This window comes from Dama dama, chromosome 30 (genome assembly GCF_033118175.1).
Source record: "Dama dama isolate Ldn47 chromosome 30, ASM3311817v1, whole genome shotgun sequence".
In the NCBI taxonomy this organism is placed as follows: domain Eukaryota; kingdom Metazoa; phylum Chordata; class Mammalia; order Artiodactyla; family Cervidae; genus Dama; species Dama dama.
This window is the reverse complement of record NC_083710.1, coordinates 37,535,848-37,552,459: the sequence shown is the minus strand read 5'-3', so window position 1 is coordinate 37,552,459 and position 16,612 is coordinate 37,535,848. Positions and strand designations below refer to the sequence as shown.

The 16,612-nt window shown below is 55.3% G+C and overlaps 1 protein-coding gene across 5 annotated transcripts in view; it reads right to left on the bottom strand.

The window, feature by feature from the left end:
- The window catches only part of SPATA13 (spermatogenesis associated 13), a 223,041-nt gene that overhangs the window by 4,874 nt on the left and 201,555 nt on the right, over window positions 1-16,612 (bottom strand). For 4 of the 5 annotated variants that reach the window (XM_061133466.1, XM_061133468.1, XM_061133467.1 and 1 more), the window contains 8 exons: window positions 10,994-11,130; window positions 10,099-10,278; window positions 9,628-9,813; window positions 7,544-7,723; window positions 6,600-6,832; window positions 3,736-3,865; window positions 1,756-2,128; window positions 3-77 (listed from right to left, as the gene is read on the bottom strand). In XM_061133466.1, coding sequence (XP_060989449.1) covers window positions 3-77; window positions 1,756-2,128; window positions 3,736-3,865; window positions 6,600-6,832; window positions 7,544-7,723; window positions 9,628-9,813; window positions 10,099-10,278; window positions 10,994-11,130 — 1,494 coding nt within the window. Of the gene's footprint in view, window positions 1-2; window positions 78-1,755; window positions 2,129-3,735; window positions 3,866-6,599; window positions 6,833-7,543; window positions 7,724-9,627; window positions 9,814-10,098; window positions 10,279-10,993; window positions 11,131-11,868; window positions 11,906-16,612 lie in introns of those variants that run through there. The other variant, XM_061133470.1, reaches the window with a different exon arrangement.

Here is a 16,612-nt window from a genome sequence, read left to right as displayed (position 1 = left end):
ACCTTTTGATTTTCCGTGTGCTGCCTTTTGAGCATTTAACATGGCGAGTTTCTTCTGATTTTCCGAAATTTCCATTCCTGGATTTAGACACAAATGTGGTATGTATTCAAAACTCATGAAAACATTTCAGGATAAAACTTGCACCAAAACCCATGTTAACCCTGTGGTCCTCTCTACAACCTAAGCAGAGAGCCTCAACTGTTGAGGAGGCAGAAGGGGCCAAAGAGGGCGGACAAGGAGGAGGGCTATCACCTGGACAGCCACACCGCCATTTCCCACACCGGGACCCCGTGCAGAGCAACCACTTGTGTAAACCCAGATGGACAGACACACAGGGCCTCCCTCACTGTCCCCCCACAAGGAGGGTGCTGGGGGAGGCCAGACCACAGGCCCTGTGAAAGCTTGGCTTCATGACCCCAAGCAGAGGTGACGTCTGAGCCAAGGGCGCTGGTTCCTGCACCCTGATTGCAGATCACGTGGACAAGGGCAAAGGGCAAGACTGAGTAGGGCCGGGTGGCTGTGCTGTTCTGGGCAGGCCCTCCACCCTGAAGCCAGAGACCTGGGCTCTGCCTGTGCAGCTGGCCGGCCTGGACCCACTGCCAGGACCCCCTCTACCTTGTTCTAAGGTAGAGTGTCCTGGGCCTTGGTCCCTCAGCATACCTGACTCCTGTCCTGACAGACCCTAGGGTCCCCTCCAGGCTCCAGACCCCAGACCCGCCCAGCCCTCCACCTCCTTCCCGCTCTCCACGCCTGCCTGGTTCACGGTGCCAGGCTGCGTCCAAGCGGGAGACACCGGGCACATGCGACTGGCCAGGCAAGGTCGGGGTACCTATCTCACCCCACACGCGCCTTGGCCACAGGCCTGCCGGACCCTGGAAGACACATGCGTTCCTCCCCCTCATCCGCTCGTCCACCCATCCCTGTCCCCCAAGCCCCAGCTACAGGAAGCCAAGAGGGGTACGGCCAAGGCCCGTCCAGGGCAGAGCTGAGAAGCGGTCACTGCTCTGCCTGACTGGTGAGACCTAGGAGGCCTCCGATGGGTGAGAGTCTCCGTGGTGGACTCGTGTGAGTCAGGGGAGGCTGCTGAAGCCCCTCCTGGTTTCCAGGCAAGCTCCCCTCATGGCAGAGCAGACCGTGGCCCCTGAGGTCTAGGACCCTGTGGGCTGCAGACACCGCCCTTCACCCCACTGTCTCCGGAGCCCAGGCCCTGTCTCCATGTGGCCATCTGTGCTCAGACCCCGGCCATGCCCAGGGGTGGCTCTAGGCTGGGCTTGGAGACCTGGGTGTAGCGGGGTGGGGTGTTGTAAATATCAGGCCTGGCAGCTCCAGCCTGGGGGAGTGGGAACGGAAAGACAGGAGGGGGCTGGGCAGGAAGCAGGGCTGCCGTAGCGGCCCTGAGCTCTGGGGCAGGGAGGGGGCTGCTCGGCCCGGACGGACGGGGCAGCGAGGTGGATGCACTGTGTGTGATGTGCGGAGCAGAGCTGGAGAGCAGAATTCAGGCTCCCTGTGCCTCTCCTGGTCTGGGGCGGGGGGGAAGTTACAGGCTTGGGGAGAGTGTTAAACTCTACTGGCCGTGCTCTAAGCTAAGAGCAGGCAGGGCCCTGGGCCTCAATTTCCTCATCTGTGAAATGGGGACAACCACTGGACCCACAGCACCTTGCCCAGTCGGTCTTATCAGCAAGTTTGGGAACATGAGGACCTGCGAGTGGTTCCCCAGCCTCCTCCTCGTGGGGGTGAGCGGGGCCCCAGGCTCACCCAGCGCCCGGTCTTCCTGCACCCGTCGGCGCTCGTCCCTGAAGGCCTGCAGCCACCGCGCCTTGTCCTCGGGCTTCCTGGCGCAGAACAGGTGCACCTCGTCGCCCGTCGGGCTGACCAGCCTGAAGGCGTTTCTGAGGCCCGGCCCGCGGGCGCCGTCGCGGCCGTCCTCCAGGTCCACCAGCTCCACGGCGTCCGTGTCGGCGCGGCCGCGGTAGTAGAGCACGTCCCTGCGCAGCAGGTCCTTCTTGCAGAACACCAGCTGGTGGTCGAACAGGAAGAAGGTGCGCTGCTGGCTCTTGCCCTGCCGCGTGACACTGGTCAGCTCCCCGGAGTGGATCAGCTCCGAGCTGCGCTCCAGGAGGTCCTGGCCCTGGGGGCAGGGATGCAAGCACGTCTGAGATCGCCTGAGGGAAGGTCTCCTCCAGGTGCCGGGGGTACCAGGCGGCCCTGGCATGAACCCTCTGCAGGCGGCCAGGAACATGGGGCCCACGTGTGGGGCAGGCCCCCAAAGGCCGGTCAGACCTCGCTGACAGCCTCCTCAGGTGGGGAATTTCTTATCTTTCAGACTCCATGAGAAAATGTGAGTGAGCCCATGTACCACCTAAGGGGTCCCCTCTATCAGAGAGACCTGGTGAAAAATGCTGGTTGGAGGGACCCCAGCGGGAGCCAAAACGGTGGCAGGCCTGGATGGACCCTGAGAGCACGGGGAGCCCCCTGCGGCTGGGCGCTTAAGCTGCAGGCAGGGGGCTTCTGAGTCAGGCAGCAGCTCCCCGCATAACCAGCTCAGGGCCTCAGAGACAAAAGGCCAGATGGCACGATGCCAGCAAGAAACTGGTAAGCTTCTGACAACAAACGGTCCCCGAGACATCAGAGTGCAAGGGCAGGAAGAAAAACATACTTCTGTAGTATTTAGTTTGGATCTAACTCAACATAATTTTACGCTATTTGCTATGATACGGGCCTTTAACATTTTATTCTCCCTTGATCCCAGTTATACACAGTGTTTTTGGAGGTAAAGGATCCTGACTGTGAAATACTAGCCTGCAGGGATTCTGTGCCCCAGCTTCCTCACTCATGGAACAGGAGGCTGAGACCCAGGGACTGTGAGCACCTTGAAATACTATTTCTCTCCAGCGCTCACTACTGTCACCCACTTTAGTTAAAAAAAGTTCCACTTCCTCACTGCTTGGGGAGAGTTCTGACAGCTGATCAGAGGCAGGACGCCCCCTGCTGGATCTCACAGCCATCTGCACGTCACAGGCTTGTCCTTGGTGATGGCCAGGGGCCCATTCTGCTCCCTCACCTTTCTGTGCCTCGGTTTCCCCATCTGTTAAATGGGCTAATAATAGTTCCTACTCCCCAGGACTGTTGAGAGGGTTAAACGAGTTCATATATTTAAACGGCTTATACCAGAGCCAGGCATGTGTGAATCCACTACAAGTCCAAGCTCTAGCTGCTGTCACTGTTGTTTTTATAAATAAAAGTGTGCATGTATGTGTGTGTGCACACGCTGGACCACCACTCAGGCCGTGTGTCAGTGCTACACTGCACAGCCTCACACGGTCCTCACCAGCCCTGCAGGTAACACCTCTCCTGCCTGCCCCTCACCTTACAGATGGAGCATCCTTCTCGCCCAGATCACAGGGGACACGCACTCCCACCTCCACACAACCTGCTGCTCTAGGAGCGCTCTCCAGCCGCCCTCATGGAGCCCACCATCAGGCAGGAGGGGAAAAGGGTGTACCCAATAAACTGATTATTGGGTACTCTGAAGACACTCTTCAGAGTACTTCCCAGTGGAGGTGAAGGGTCAAGCATTTGACTGCTAACTTCAACAGTGTGAATCAAAACATCACACCATGGAAGCCAAGAGCAGAGGGAACCTATCACAGGTTGTAAAGCGTGTCATCCCAGCAGGGGACCACAAGTTGAGGGTGGAGGGGGGTTCGGTGCTGGGGGTGGCGGGCTCCAACATACCTCCCAGCCCACGATGGACACCTGCCAGCGCGCGATCTTGTCTATGCTTTCCAGCTTGCGTTTCCGCTCATTGATCAGGCAGGCGACGTTCTTCATGGCCTCGTATGCTGCCTTTATGTTGTCGTAATCACTGCAAGGTAAGGGGTTAATTTTAACCATGTAACAGGCGATGGGCAAACGAGGACCCATGAAGCAACACGCTCCACCCCTGATTGTACACTGACAGCCTAGACAAGACGGCCTCTAAACAACAGCCACTGTTCCTCCGTGAGTAGGCTACAGTCTGCGTAGGCTAAGGGGGCCGATCAAATGCCAGCAGAATTTTCTGGAATAAGAATGTCATCAGTCGTTTCCCAGAAACCACAGTGAATGAAAGCAGAGGCCACAAGAAACAAGTTTTAGTCACAGTGACGAGGGGTGATTTTCATTAACAAAGAAGGGACAGGCCTCTGTTTTGGCCCTGGTCCACACAGAGCTAGTTTTCCCTGTAGAGTTCTGTGACGGTCACCACTCATTCCAGGAGTCCTGATTGGCTGAGCCCCGTCTTACATGGGAGGACATGAGTGAGTTGTATAAATGCTGACTGGCATTTCCTGTGTCTAAGCACCTTCATTTCTGGTGCTTTCCACACACTGCAGTCAAACCAAACCGCTACGTCCCCCTGCCCAGCAGCCCCTCACACCCTGGAGACACCAGGAAAACAGAGGCTCTGATCTGCACACAGGCTGCAAGAGAGCCTGCCTGGGGCCAGAAAGGTTTACATGCAGGTCTTGTTCTGCATTAATACTTTCAGTTCAGTTCAGTCACTCAGTCCTTTCCGACTTTTGTGACCCCATGGACTGCAGCACACCAGGCCTCCCTGTCCATCACTAACACTTTGGGGATGTGGAAAGCAGTTGTCCGGCTAAGAGCTAAGTCTTTTCCCCCAGCACTTTCCTGTGTCTTCCAGGACAGACACAGCCCCAGGGTCTCGGGTGGACTAGACTGCAGTCCTTCACAGCTGGGGGAAAGCCTTGGGAGCAGACTCTGCTGTTTACCAAACACTCCCCACCCCACTGAAGCTCCAATACTTTGATCACCTGATGCAAAGAGCCGATTCACTGGAAAAGACCCTGATGCTGGGAAAGACTGAAAGCAAAAGGAGAAGGGGGTGGCAGAGAATGAGATGATTGGATGGCATCACCGACAATGGACAAGAATTTAAGCAAACTCCTGGAGATAGTGGAGGACAGAGGAACCTGGTGTGCTGCAGTTCCTCTGTTCACAGAGTCAGACATGACTTAGCAAATGAACAACAACCCCACCCGCATCTCTAGGCAGATCAGACCCCACTGTCTTCAGACGGAAGCAGAGCAAAAAAGAAGAACAAAGTGGCACACGGGGGTTGCCAAAATAACGGGAGCAACCCCCCCAGAGAGGGCTCCAGCAATAAGGAAAGTGTGCAAAATTACTGTTTTTCTACAAATTTTTCTGTACAATTCCGGAAAAGAAGCAGAATGTAATGGTCTTTTGAAATATTGGGGTTTGTTTTAGTTCAGATGAGGAAATGGCTTTTTGTCATTTCCTTTAAAATGATTTTTTTTGGGGGGTGAAACAAAGTATGCAAATGCTTCATAGTGAAAAATGCCCTTAAAAGAGAAAAATTAGTGCTGAAGGGCAATGAGTGCACCCCTGGTATAGCTTTCCCGTCTTTCAAGATGTTTTGCTTCCTAAGTTGCATTTTTATTTTTTCTGGTTCCTCATCATGATGTCTTTTTATTCTCTTCAAAAAGATTTCTTCTAATTTGTGACTTGCCTGACTTTGCTATCTTTTCTTTATTGAAGTTTTCTGATTTTCCCATCAGAAAAAAAAAAAATCACAGCTTCTTTTTAATTTTTTTCAACAAACTCCTTCCTCTTAGTCCTTTCATCTTGATTCTTTAAACTAACATCATTGTCTGGGCATGTCGATAAGCGACCCTGCTCTTCCCTTCTACCTTCCATCTAATTGTGAAAAGCCCCCTTTCCCAGGCCTGTCTCTCCACAGGAGTCCAGCGGCTGAGGACAGAAGAATGACCCGTCCCCCGCACCATGCAGGGCGGGCGCTGCCTGGAGAATCTGACTGCTCTCAAGGCAATAGACAGATGTTAAGCAGAGTTGGTGGTCTGCTGCAGCAAATTCTTCTAGGCACTGTCCTCTCCTGGCTCCCTCTTCCCAATGGACCCCTGTCCTTCCGAGGGCTGCAGGCAGAGGCAAAGCCTTGTGTTGCAACACAGATGTCAGGGACAAGGTTTGGTTTTCCTAAACACAGAGGCATTATCCTAAAATACTGCTGGGTGACAGCCGTGTCCCCGCTGGCCCTCAGCTGTAGGCTGCTGAAAACTCATCGAGGGATCATTGCCGTCAGCAAAGGGCACCAAGCAGCCCTGCCTGTGGGGGATACCCTCACCCACATCCCGGAGCTGACTGAATAGGTGACAGTTGACATCCAATCACAGCAAGATCAGACATGGTTCTGTACACGCGGGAAAACGACAAGCTGCTATTCGTAAGCAAAGGATAATTTGGGGGGTCCTTTCAGGAGAATTCACAAATAAGCCCCAAAGGGAGGTGGAGCGTTCAGTAACCACAACCAGAAGCCCTGTGCTCAGAGCCAGAGGGACAGGGTGGGCAGGCTGGTTACCGAGCAAGCAAGCACTGGACCAGAACCGGGTGGGAGCCCAGCAGGACCTCAGGAAACCATGGACCCCACTCAACACACCCTGGAAACTGCCTGCTCCTTCAGGGGTCCTGTGTGTCCTCCCCCTCTATAACGGTACTCTGATTCCACTAGGCAATACAGTATGACGCAGGCGGCCCTCCACGTCCGAGTTTCTGCCCCCCACCTGTGCTCCGGCGCGGTGTACTTGAGCAGCTCGGCCAGCTGCAGCGGGTACTTGCAGATCTTCTGCACGGGCGTCAGCAGGAAGCCGTCCAGCGCGATGTCGATCATCTGCTGGAGCAATCGGCAGGCCTCGAAGAAGTGGCGGTAGCGGCGCTGCTGCATCAGGCCCGCCAGCTCTGCGCAGGCGCCCGGGTGGTTGTTGCAGTACTCCGAGTAGATGGCGAAGCCCTCTTGCTGGGGAGGGCGTGCAGCCGCGTCAGCTCGGGAGCTCCGGGAGCCGCGAGCGCGGAAAACACCAGTCCCCCGACACCCATCCCGCACAGGGGCGCCTGTAGCACAGACTCCTCCCTGTGGGAAGGGGTGGAGGGGAGGCTGCGGAGGACACAGCATCCCCCCTCCCCCAAACCGGCCCCTTCCAAGGACCCCCAGAGGGTGTGGCAGGGGCACAGGCCTCCCTGGGGGGCAGCGCCCTCCGTGTCACCTGGGACAAGGGGGAGGTGTCGGTTTCTGCCCTGGCTGCCTCCTGCCCCCTCCTCTCCCGGGCAGGTGGGTTTCTCCCGGTGACCAGGGAGACGCAGAGCCTTGCCTCGGGGTCACAGGCCTCCTTCCTGGGCTGCAGCTGCTGTCCACGTGCCTACCTCCTCCCCGCTGCCCTGCAACCCGGACTCCCTGGGGGCCCCTCCCAGCCACCTCCGAGAAATTACTCCACTAACTCCAAACCCTAGAGAAGTGAGAAGACTTGAAAAAAATATAGACCTGGGGTATTTAGGTCAAGATGAACCATATAAACTAATTAACTTAATTTGCAAGTGACACCTCCATCCTATGAGAAGTTAATCAAACAAAGAAATAAAATAGAAAGGGACCCCTCTTCTTCGCAAAGAAACATTTCTAAATTACTTAACTGGATGTGACGTTATTAATAAGAAGTAAAAGGTGACGTACGTGCTGAAGGAAGCAGGACCCTATTTCACTCAGATGAGGTTCCTCTTTATTGTACTGCTTCTCAAGGTCTTTCAAGAACTTTCTTTGAAATCTGTAAATGTCTTCAATGTTTCCGAAAATGGTGGCCAGTTGTGCAACCGAGAACATCGCTGTGTGCTTGCGACACTGTCTGATGTAGCCCTACAACATAGGAAAGCAAACTCTTTTCTATGAATCTAAGAATTCAAAGAAATTATTTCAACAATACTGCTTTTGGGGGCCCAGAGCCATGGTCTTAGAGTGGGCTTTAAAAGAAAAAAAAACATATATATATACACACACACAATTTTATTTTTTGTTTTTGGCTGTGCTGGGTCTTTGTTGCTGCACAAGCTTTTCTCTAGTTGCGGCAAGTGGGAGCTACTCTCGAGTTGTGGCGTGCAGGCTTCTCAGTGCAGTGGCTTCTCTTATGGCAGAGCATGGGCTCCAGGTGTGTGGGTTTCAGTAGTTGAGGAGCAGGGGCTAAGTTGCTCCAAAGCATGTGGGATCTTCCTGGACCAGGGAACGAACCCATGTCGCCTGCATTGACAGGCAGATTCTTTACCACTGAGCCACTAGGAAAGCCCTAGAATGAGTTTTAACTAGAGAAAATTATCTTAACCTGAGGGGGTCCCTGATAGGCTAATTATACTTCCATAGCTAAGATGTACCCTAAATACGTTAAAGACAAAAGGAAAGAGAAAACGTAAGTGTGGTTGGATTTATAATTCAAGAAACCATAAAAAGCTTCCAGGTTATATTCATGAAACAGGTGGCTTGGTCTCAAACATCAGAGCTCAGAAATTGGTCCTGCCACACCTTCTCTAAACTCCTAAAATGCCCGGGCTCCCATCCTTAATTCCACATTACAGCCAAAAAGGCCTGCCCAGCATAGACGCATTGCTGACTGTTCCCTGTCACAGTCCAGGGCCAAGGATGGCTTAGCCGGGGCTCTGCTGGCACCCGCTTTCTGGAGACAATGACACAAACCTGGATATCTCCAACCCGAGGCTGCACTGATGTCAGCACCGCTAATTGTCTACACCCTGGATGCACGCGGGCAGGAATGGCATTAGGATGGAGAGGCCATGGAACACCTACAGTTGTCCCCAAGCGGGCACGGTGTAACTGCATACACTGAACTGACCATGGCAGAACAGACCACAGGCTGCAGGGTGGCGGGTCGGGTTTATACCCCAACCCCGCTTACTCCTGGGCACCTGGGCTTCCTTGTCTGCCCTCGGGGTGCATAGACCCGCCCTGAGTGCTGCATGGTCGACTTAACCCAGGGGAGGGGCAAGGCCGTGCTCAGCAGTCATCAGCAGGGGCTGTTCCCCTAAAATAAGGCTTTGCTCCCTCAAGCGTGGGTTCCCAGGGGACAAGACGGCCACACATAAGCCAAAAGCTGGGGGTCCTTATCTGGGGGTGAAGCCAACCCCACAGAGAGGGGCGCACTTGGCCTGCTTCCTGCTAGGCTCTCTCAGCGGACCGCAAACTGCAGGGTCCGCATTCACGGTCAGGAGGCTCCAGTGACCAGGGTGGGCACAGGACAGTCTAGCGCACCGCTGTACAGAAGCCACAAAACGGGAAATACCGCGGTGGGGGTGGGGCAGACTGTTGCCAACGGGATCCCGAACACTGTAGGACAGAGCTGGGGTGTCACCAGAGGGTACTGTGTCCCTGCCTGCGTCTGGGTGAGACAGACCCCGCGGGGCTTCAGAGGGGGTCAGGAGGGTCTCAAAAGTGTGCCCCCCAGGACGGTCATTCGCTCTGAGTTCCCTCGGGTCTGGAGGGGGTGGCGGCACTGCACCCTGAGGACGGCGAGCCGTCCTCACTGCCCAGGGTGGACTAGCAACTTGTGAGCCAGCGGCCGTGGGGGCGGGCGGGGCTCTGGAAACACCGGAGCTGGGATACGAGGCGGTAGGGAGGGGCCTCGGGTAAGGGGAGGGGCTGCGAGTAAGGGGAGGAGCCGCGGGGCGGGGCGGGGCCGCGCGTAAGGGGAGGGGCCGCGGGGCAGGGGAGGGGCCGCGAGACAGGGGCGGGGCCACTGCGTCGTCCAGGCCCACCTCGCAGATATCCCGGAGGTGCTTGATGTACACGCGCTCGGTGTCCATTATCTCCTGGACCACGTTGGCCCGCATCTGCTGCTTGCTCTCGGGGTGCTTGTGGCGGGCCCTACCCGTGTCCTCCTCCTGCTCCTCGCCGGGGCCGCCACTGGAGCCCTCCGACAGCTCCTCCTGGTTGACGCGCAGCTGCGGCCACACGGGAGGGACAGTCAGTGGGGGCGGCACCGGGCCTGGGTCCCCTAGTTTCCACTCCCCAGGATGGTCAGGAGGGCAGCAAGGATCCTGAGCCCGCAGGTGCCCAGCCGAGCATTGCAAATGCAGCAGCGATGCCAGCTGCCCAGCTGACCCCCGTGGACACTGCTCCACCACCCACCTGACCGCAGAGAGGTCTGGCTCAATGGGTGATGAGGAAAGAGTGGCCCTGGCACTGCGCCTGCTCCGCCCCGCCGCTGGAGACAGGAGGACACTCACCCGTACGAAGCTGGCCGGGAACCAGGCCTCCCTGTCTGCGCTGCGGCCCCACCACCAGTCCTTGTGCGAAGCCTCCAGGACCTGGATGACGTCCCCCGCCTTGAAGCCCAGCTCCTGTTCGTCCATGGTCACGTGGTCCCACAGGGCCTCCGCACAGACCACGCTGCCATCGCCGATCAGCTGAAGTGGAGAGGTGGGCGCTCAGCACCGAGCCCCGGGGGACCCTGAGCCCCCCAGCCCCCAAGCGCCCACATGGATGATGCTCAAGCACCTGATGTCACAGGACACGAAGGGGGAAAGAACCAGGGGGGCACCCTCACATGCTCTTAAAGGAACCCCTGAGCCCATTCAATCCCTAAGTCAGTCACCCAACAAGTGAGACTGTCCAGACTGTTCACCCTCCAGGGGGTTTCTGAGCCTCCAAACAGGCTCCAAATGAGCTCCCAAGGCTAGAGGGGCTGCTGCAAAGACTTTTGTAAAAAAAAAAAAAAGAGCTAACGACGCAGAGGAGCAGAAAGAAGCCCGGAGAAAGGCGTGCTTCACTTTGGCTCTGCCACCTGCTAGCAGGTTGCTCAGCCTCTTAGTCTCCGAATGTTTGCCAAAACGTGGACAGTATCTAACGCTCGCTGCCCACAAGGGCTGTGAGAACTTTATAAAGGTAGGCAGGGCACTGCCTAGACCGAGAAGCCCTTTCCAGGCGTCATGACGGCCTTCTGACTGGGAGGGACAGCTTTGGTTGTCTGCAACACTTAATCACATAAATCGCCCTTGAAAATGCCTAACTGGAGTTCTCGGTGTTAGACTATGTTCACTAAGAAATAACCAGAGAAACAAGTAGGAGTGGATTCTAGGCCTAGACACACCAGCTGCCGCCACGTGGAAGGGACCCCAGTACCTCGTTGATGGCTAGCTGCTCCCCACCCGGCTGCAGGTATCGGGGGTTGGCCCGACACAGGTCCTCGTAGCTGAAGTCCTCCTCGCTGCCGTTGTCGTCCACTAGGGCAGACGGCTCCGCACCTCCATCGGAAGAAACTGAGAGAGAGAGAGCGATGGTGTGGTTTAAAGGACGCAGCCAATGGCAAAAATATAAGGACAAAACCTGTGAGCTCTGAGTCCTCGTGGGAAAGTTGTCATTTATTATCCTACCCAGAGTAAGAAACCATTAGAAAATGTCTACTGAGCTATCATAATCCAAAGATAGCAGCTGACGCTAGGAGGAGCCAGGGCTTCATGTCCCAGTGGGTGGGAAGGGGACACTTCAGAGACCACTGCAGACAGTGATGTGCAGGGTTATTCCCTGAGTCAGGATACTGAGCAAACAATGTGTGATGTACTTGGAAATTTGTGTTCCAAAGTGGATGTAAAAGATGCAGTGTTTCTAAATAAGCTTGAGGAGGAAAACAAAGTTGAAAATTTATATATATATCTGTTCTGTTCTGTTCAGTTGCTCAGTCGTGTCTGACTCTTTGCGAACCCATGAACTGCAGCACACCAGGCCTCCCTGTCCATCACCAACTCCCAGAGTCTACCCAAACCCATGTCCATTGAGTCGGTGATGCCATCCAACCGTCTCATCCTCTGTTGTCCCCTTCTCCTCCTGTGCTCAATCTTTAAGTGTCCTGTCGCCATGTTTCCCTGCAAGGCACAGTGTGTGCTGTTGAATCAGGAGATGCTGAGGGTATCCTAAGTGGAGCCAAGCAGCTGGGCTTCCCGGTCTTCCACACAGCAAAGGCTGGGGCTCACGTGTCACAGTTAGGAGTTACCCAGCACCTTCTGAAGATGGGAACAGCATTCAGGACGGACCACCTGGCCACTCCAATCTCCTTTCAGGATGGCGGATTCCTCCCCGAGGCTCATCTGTCACCGAGCATCCCTGTGAGAAGGACAGGGCCTCCTGGGAGAGGGGCCTGGCCCCTGACTGTGGACACATGTGGCTGCACTTGGGCACCACAACCTCAAACAAAGAGGGACTGGAGAGCAAGGAGGAGCCTGGGCAGGGGAGTGATGGGTCCCTGGCAATACAGATAAAGAACAGGTGTTAAGAGTCTGAATTCAAGCCTGCCCACCTCCAGGCAGGGAGCCCAACCAGGCACCCTGTCTCCCTGAGCCCCAATCCTTCTGTTGTAAACAGTAGTCTCTTTCTTTTTGGAGAAATAGATGAGATAATGTGTGTCAAGTCTGTAGCACCCTTGATTTGTGGTTGGAACTCGCTAACAGGAGTCACTGCGGTGAGGACATCCATGTTGGTGGGCTGGGACGCACAAGAGCGACTTGGCCACAGCTTGAAGGGGGTGGGGGTGTGGGCAGGAGACCAGTTGCGGGAGGTGGGTCAACTGCAGCAGGAGGAACCACCGTTTTCCATCAGACAGACGGCTGGAGGGCGGGGACGGGGTGTGACATTCAAGGACATGCGGGTCCAGGTAACAAGGGGGCAACCAAGAGGATCAAGTCCACCTCGTTCAGAAAATCCCAGGTTACTGGGAGAATTAATGGGAAAGGGAATCACGGGAGGAGCTGCGGTGGGGGCAGGAGGAGGAAGGTTGGCCGGTGATGGCGGAGGGAGAGCCCTGATGATTCTTTCAAGGACCCACCAGCTGGCATTTCCAGTCACTTCACCCTCAGGGACAGGTCTATTTCTAAACTGTAGAAGCTGTTTTTAAAAATGAGATTTTTGAAAATTATTTTTAACTTTTTAAAAGTGAGATATTTCCTGTTCCTTACTTTATACCAAGTCTTCGTGACCTGAGTTCATCTTACATCCTCAGCCCATCCCTCTGGACAGGCCATGTTGCAGGTGCCCTGCAGACACCTGTCTATCCAGGGCCAGGCTCCAGCTCTCCTCTGCCATTCCCTCCAACCCTGCCACTTGCTCAGGGCACACCTCCCATGGTGCCTGCTGTGTGTGTGTGTGTGTGTGTGTGTGTGTGCGCGCGCGTGTGCGTGCCGTGTGGTCACCCCTGCCCTGTGCTGTGTCACAGTGCTCTGCGGTCTTTTCGGGGGTGTGTCCGGGAGTTGGGGAGAGGACCTGGAGGAGGCAGACACACCTGCTCTAGGCACACGAGTCTCTTAGCAGACACCAGGGAGGCAGCAGCGAGCCTGCAGCCCGTCTCCTACGGAGCCCTCGGGGAGCTGCCGGACCACAGCGCGGCGTTCACAGCTGACTAGGGAGGGGGGACCACGCCACCCCAGGTCTGTCGGAGCCCCTAGTCCTTCTCCCCTTGTGATCTTAACTGCCTTCAGGATCTTAAAGCCCCTTATAAGTTTACGGCCCCCTGTGCTTCTGTACTATGGTTCACACGTATTTCAGGGAGTGGGGTTTCTCCAGTGTCTGCATGGGAGGGGTGCGGGCACATTCTGACTGTCTGCACAGAGCAGGGTTCCTGTCACCCCACACTCCTGTCCTTGGTTTCCTGTCACCCCACACTCCTGCCTTTGTGAGGGTTTCCCTTCTGAGGTCAGAACTTCTTGAGGGAACAGGCGGAGTCTATTCTTGTACCCCAGCACCCAGTGTAACCCCTGGCATGCAGAAGGCACTCAAAAATGCAGACTGCTGGTGAGGGAACTCAGGCTCCCAGGAGTTTAACTCCTCCTCTGGGGGCACAAGGGTCAGTGGAGGCTGAGTACACACCCAGGTCTCTCTGCCTACCACCCACACCACCCTCTCCAGCCACACCCTAGGCGGATCCAAGGCCGACTTCTGGAAACACAGTTCCCTCATGTACACGAGAACCCCAGAGCAGCGACCAACTGCCTCAGTGCAGATTCCTTTGCAGGGAAGCCCCATTCCCTGCCAGCTAAATGCCCCCCTCCCCCGCCGAGCCCACCCCGCTGGGCAGACCTCCCCGAGCCCGCCCGCTCACCAGTGTCGCCTTCTCACCGAGGCCTGTGTGTCACCTGCAGACCCAGGTTCACACGGGGCCTTTCCTGGAGGTTATTCTGTGACCCTCTTTCTTGTCTGCTTTTCAGTGGTGACTTTTTATTTAGGGCTGTTTTGCATGATGTGAATCTACTACTGATTCTCAAAATGCACTTCTGCAAAATTAGGAGAGATGAATACATTCTAATAATGAAAGAGGAACCTTAATTAATTAGCGTCCTTCTTTCCTTCCTTTAGTGGTAAAACACACATAGAACAGGCCGTCCCGGCCATTTATAAGTGTACACTTCAGCAGTGTTGACTACATGCACATGGTTGTGTGACCAACCCCAGAACTTTCTCATCTTGCGAAACTGACACTCTGGCCCCACTGAACACTGACGCCCGCATTCCCTGGCAACGAGCCTTCCGCCTTGTTTCTGAGCTCTGAACACTTCACACCCTTCACTGAGTGATGTCCCACAGTGATTTTGTAGCGGGCTTATTCCCTTCAGCACCATGTCCTCAAGGTTCACCCATGTAGTTGCCTGTATCCGATTTCCTTCTACTGCACCTGATACCGAGCTTTCTTCATCCATCTAAACATCCAGGTGCGTTTGGGGTGCTTCCGCCTCTTAAACACAGCAGTGCGAACACCTCCTCCAGGCCTCCTGGATGTGTGTTCGGAAGTGGGATGACCGGGTCATGTGGAAATTCTACTTAGCTTTCTGAGGCTAAATTTCTACTTAGCACGCTGCTCCCCACGGTGGTTGCACTGCTCTATGTCCCAACAGGAGCACTCAGGCTTCCAAGTCTTCAGGTCCTCACCAGCGGCATCATTTCTATTATTGAATAAGTTATTTTTGTTCAGTCACTCAAGTCATGTCCAACCCTCTGTGACCCCATGGACTACAGCATGCCAGGCTTCCCTGTCTTCACCATCTCCCTGAGTTTGCTCAAACTTGTGTCCATTGAGTCTATGATGCCATCTTAACCATCTCATCCTCTGTCATCCCCTTCTCCTCCTGTCTTCAATTTTTCCCAGCATCAGGGTCTTTTCAATGAGTCCACTCTCTGCATCAGATGACCAAAGCATTGGAGCTTCAGCTTCAGCATCAGTCCTTCCAATGAATGTTCAGGGTTGTTGAATAAGTAGGTGTGTGAAAGTTATGTTCGAAAAGGATCTTGTGAACGGTGAGCAAAGACTGTTGCAAACTGAAACGGAAACCTCGACCCCTAAGACAGAGGAATCTGAGATGGGACATGCTCGCTTCTCTGTCCACTGCGCCCTCACAGCTGCGGCCACGCCCAGAGAGGACGTCCTTCGGGTCTAAAAGACCTGCACACTCATGACAGCACACACGCCTGCAGGGACAACTCTGGGACAGTGGAGCAATCATCTGCAGACATTCTACACGTGCGTAATGTGAACTACCCGTGTTGCTTAATCGTCACGGTCAACGTCCCCTGGAAAGGCAGGCATCCCAGGACTCCAGGGGCTGCGCCAGGCGGACCACCTCCCCCCCTCACCCGCCCATCCCTCACACAGTCTCATCCTAAGATTCAGACCCGAATTCTTGCCTCCCCCAGGCTCTGCTTGCTTCCTGCATGCACCAATCTGAGGAAACCCCATCCACCCTTCCAGCCCTGGCCCAGCTCGGCTTCAGGAACATCCAGGAGAGACCGCTGTGGCCAAAGCGGACGTGCCTTCGTAGTCAGGACTGCTGCAAACACGGTAGAGACCATGCGAGCTTAGACACAAACGCCAACGAAGAGCAGTGTCCACGCCCCCCGGGAGGGTGACAACTTCTGTCCTGACCTGGATTTCACGTCTGTGAGGAACAAAACCTGGCAACGGGCCCTCCAGGCGAGTTTTCAGGACGTGTCAATACCACCACCGATGGAGAACCTCGGACTGTAATACACGCCAAGGACAAGGCCCTCCCACAGGACCCCAAGTCCCGCTCACAGCACACAGGCCCCCACCCCTGTCCCAGGGGGAGTTTTTCTCAGGACACAGGTCTCTCCCATCTGGCCTAATTTTGCAGATTTAAGGGCTTTTGCTTAGAGTGACAGAATTTCAAAACCACAAGAGCTTGCTGGGGTCCCAGCCTGGCCCTGGCCCGAACTCCCCCAAGACTGCCTTTCTCTTACCTGTGACATAGGGTTGGGGAGGGCAGGTGACAGGCAAGAGGAAGGTAACAGCTGACACGGTGGAGTCATAACTGGGCACCTGCCTTGCGGGCCACACGGGTGTGGACACTCAGCACCCAACGGGCAGAGCACTCTACAGGGGGTTCCCACTAAAACACAGGTCACTTCAGGAAAATTCCTGCACTTGGAATAATCCATCAAAAACACACATTTTAGGAAACCTGCTGACCCCTCAGGCTTCCTCGGGTTGGAGATAAACTGTTCTCATTTCCCATCTTTCCCATCTGAAGAGCAAAACAGCAAACCTGGACGGGTGGGCAGGTAGCCTATGCTCAGAGCCCAGGGTGGACTTGACAGGGTGCTGCTGCTGCAGGGGGCTGGTCCACCGGCCACATCCCTGCACCCAGGGCGGCCCCTGAGCCATGAGATGCCAGAGAGGGTGCAAACACGGACACAGGGGGCTTCGATGTCAGAACCACCCTCCCGCTGACCTCAGGGCCACAC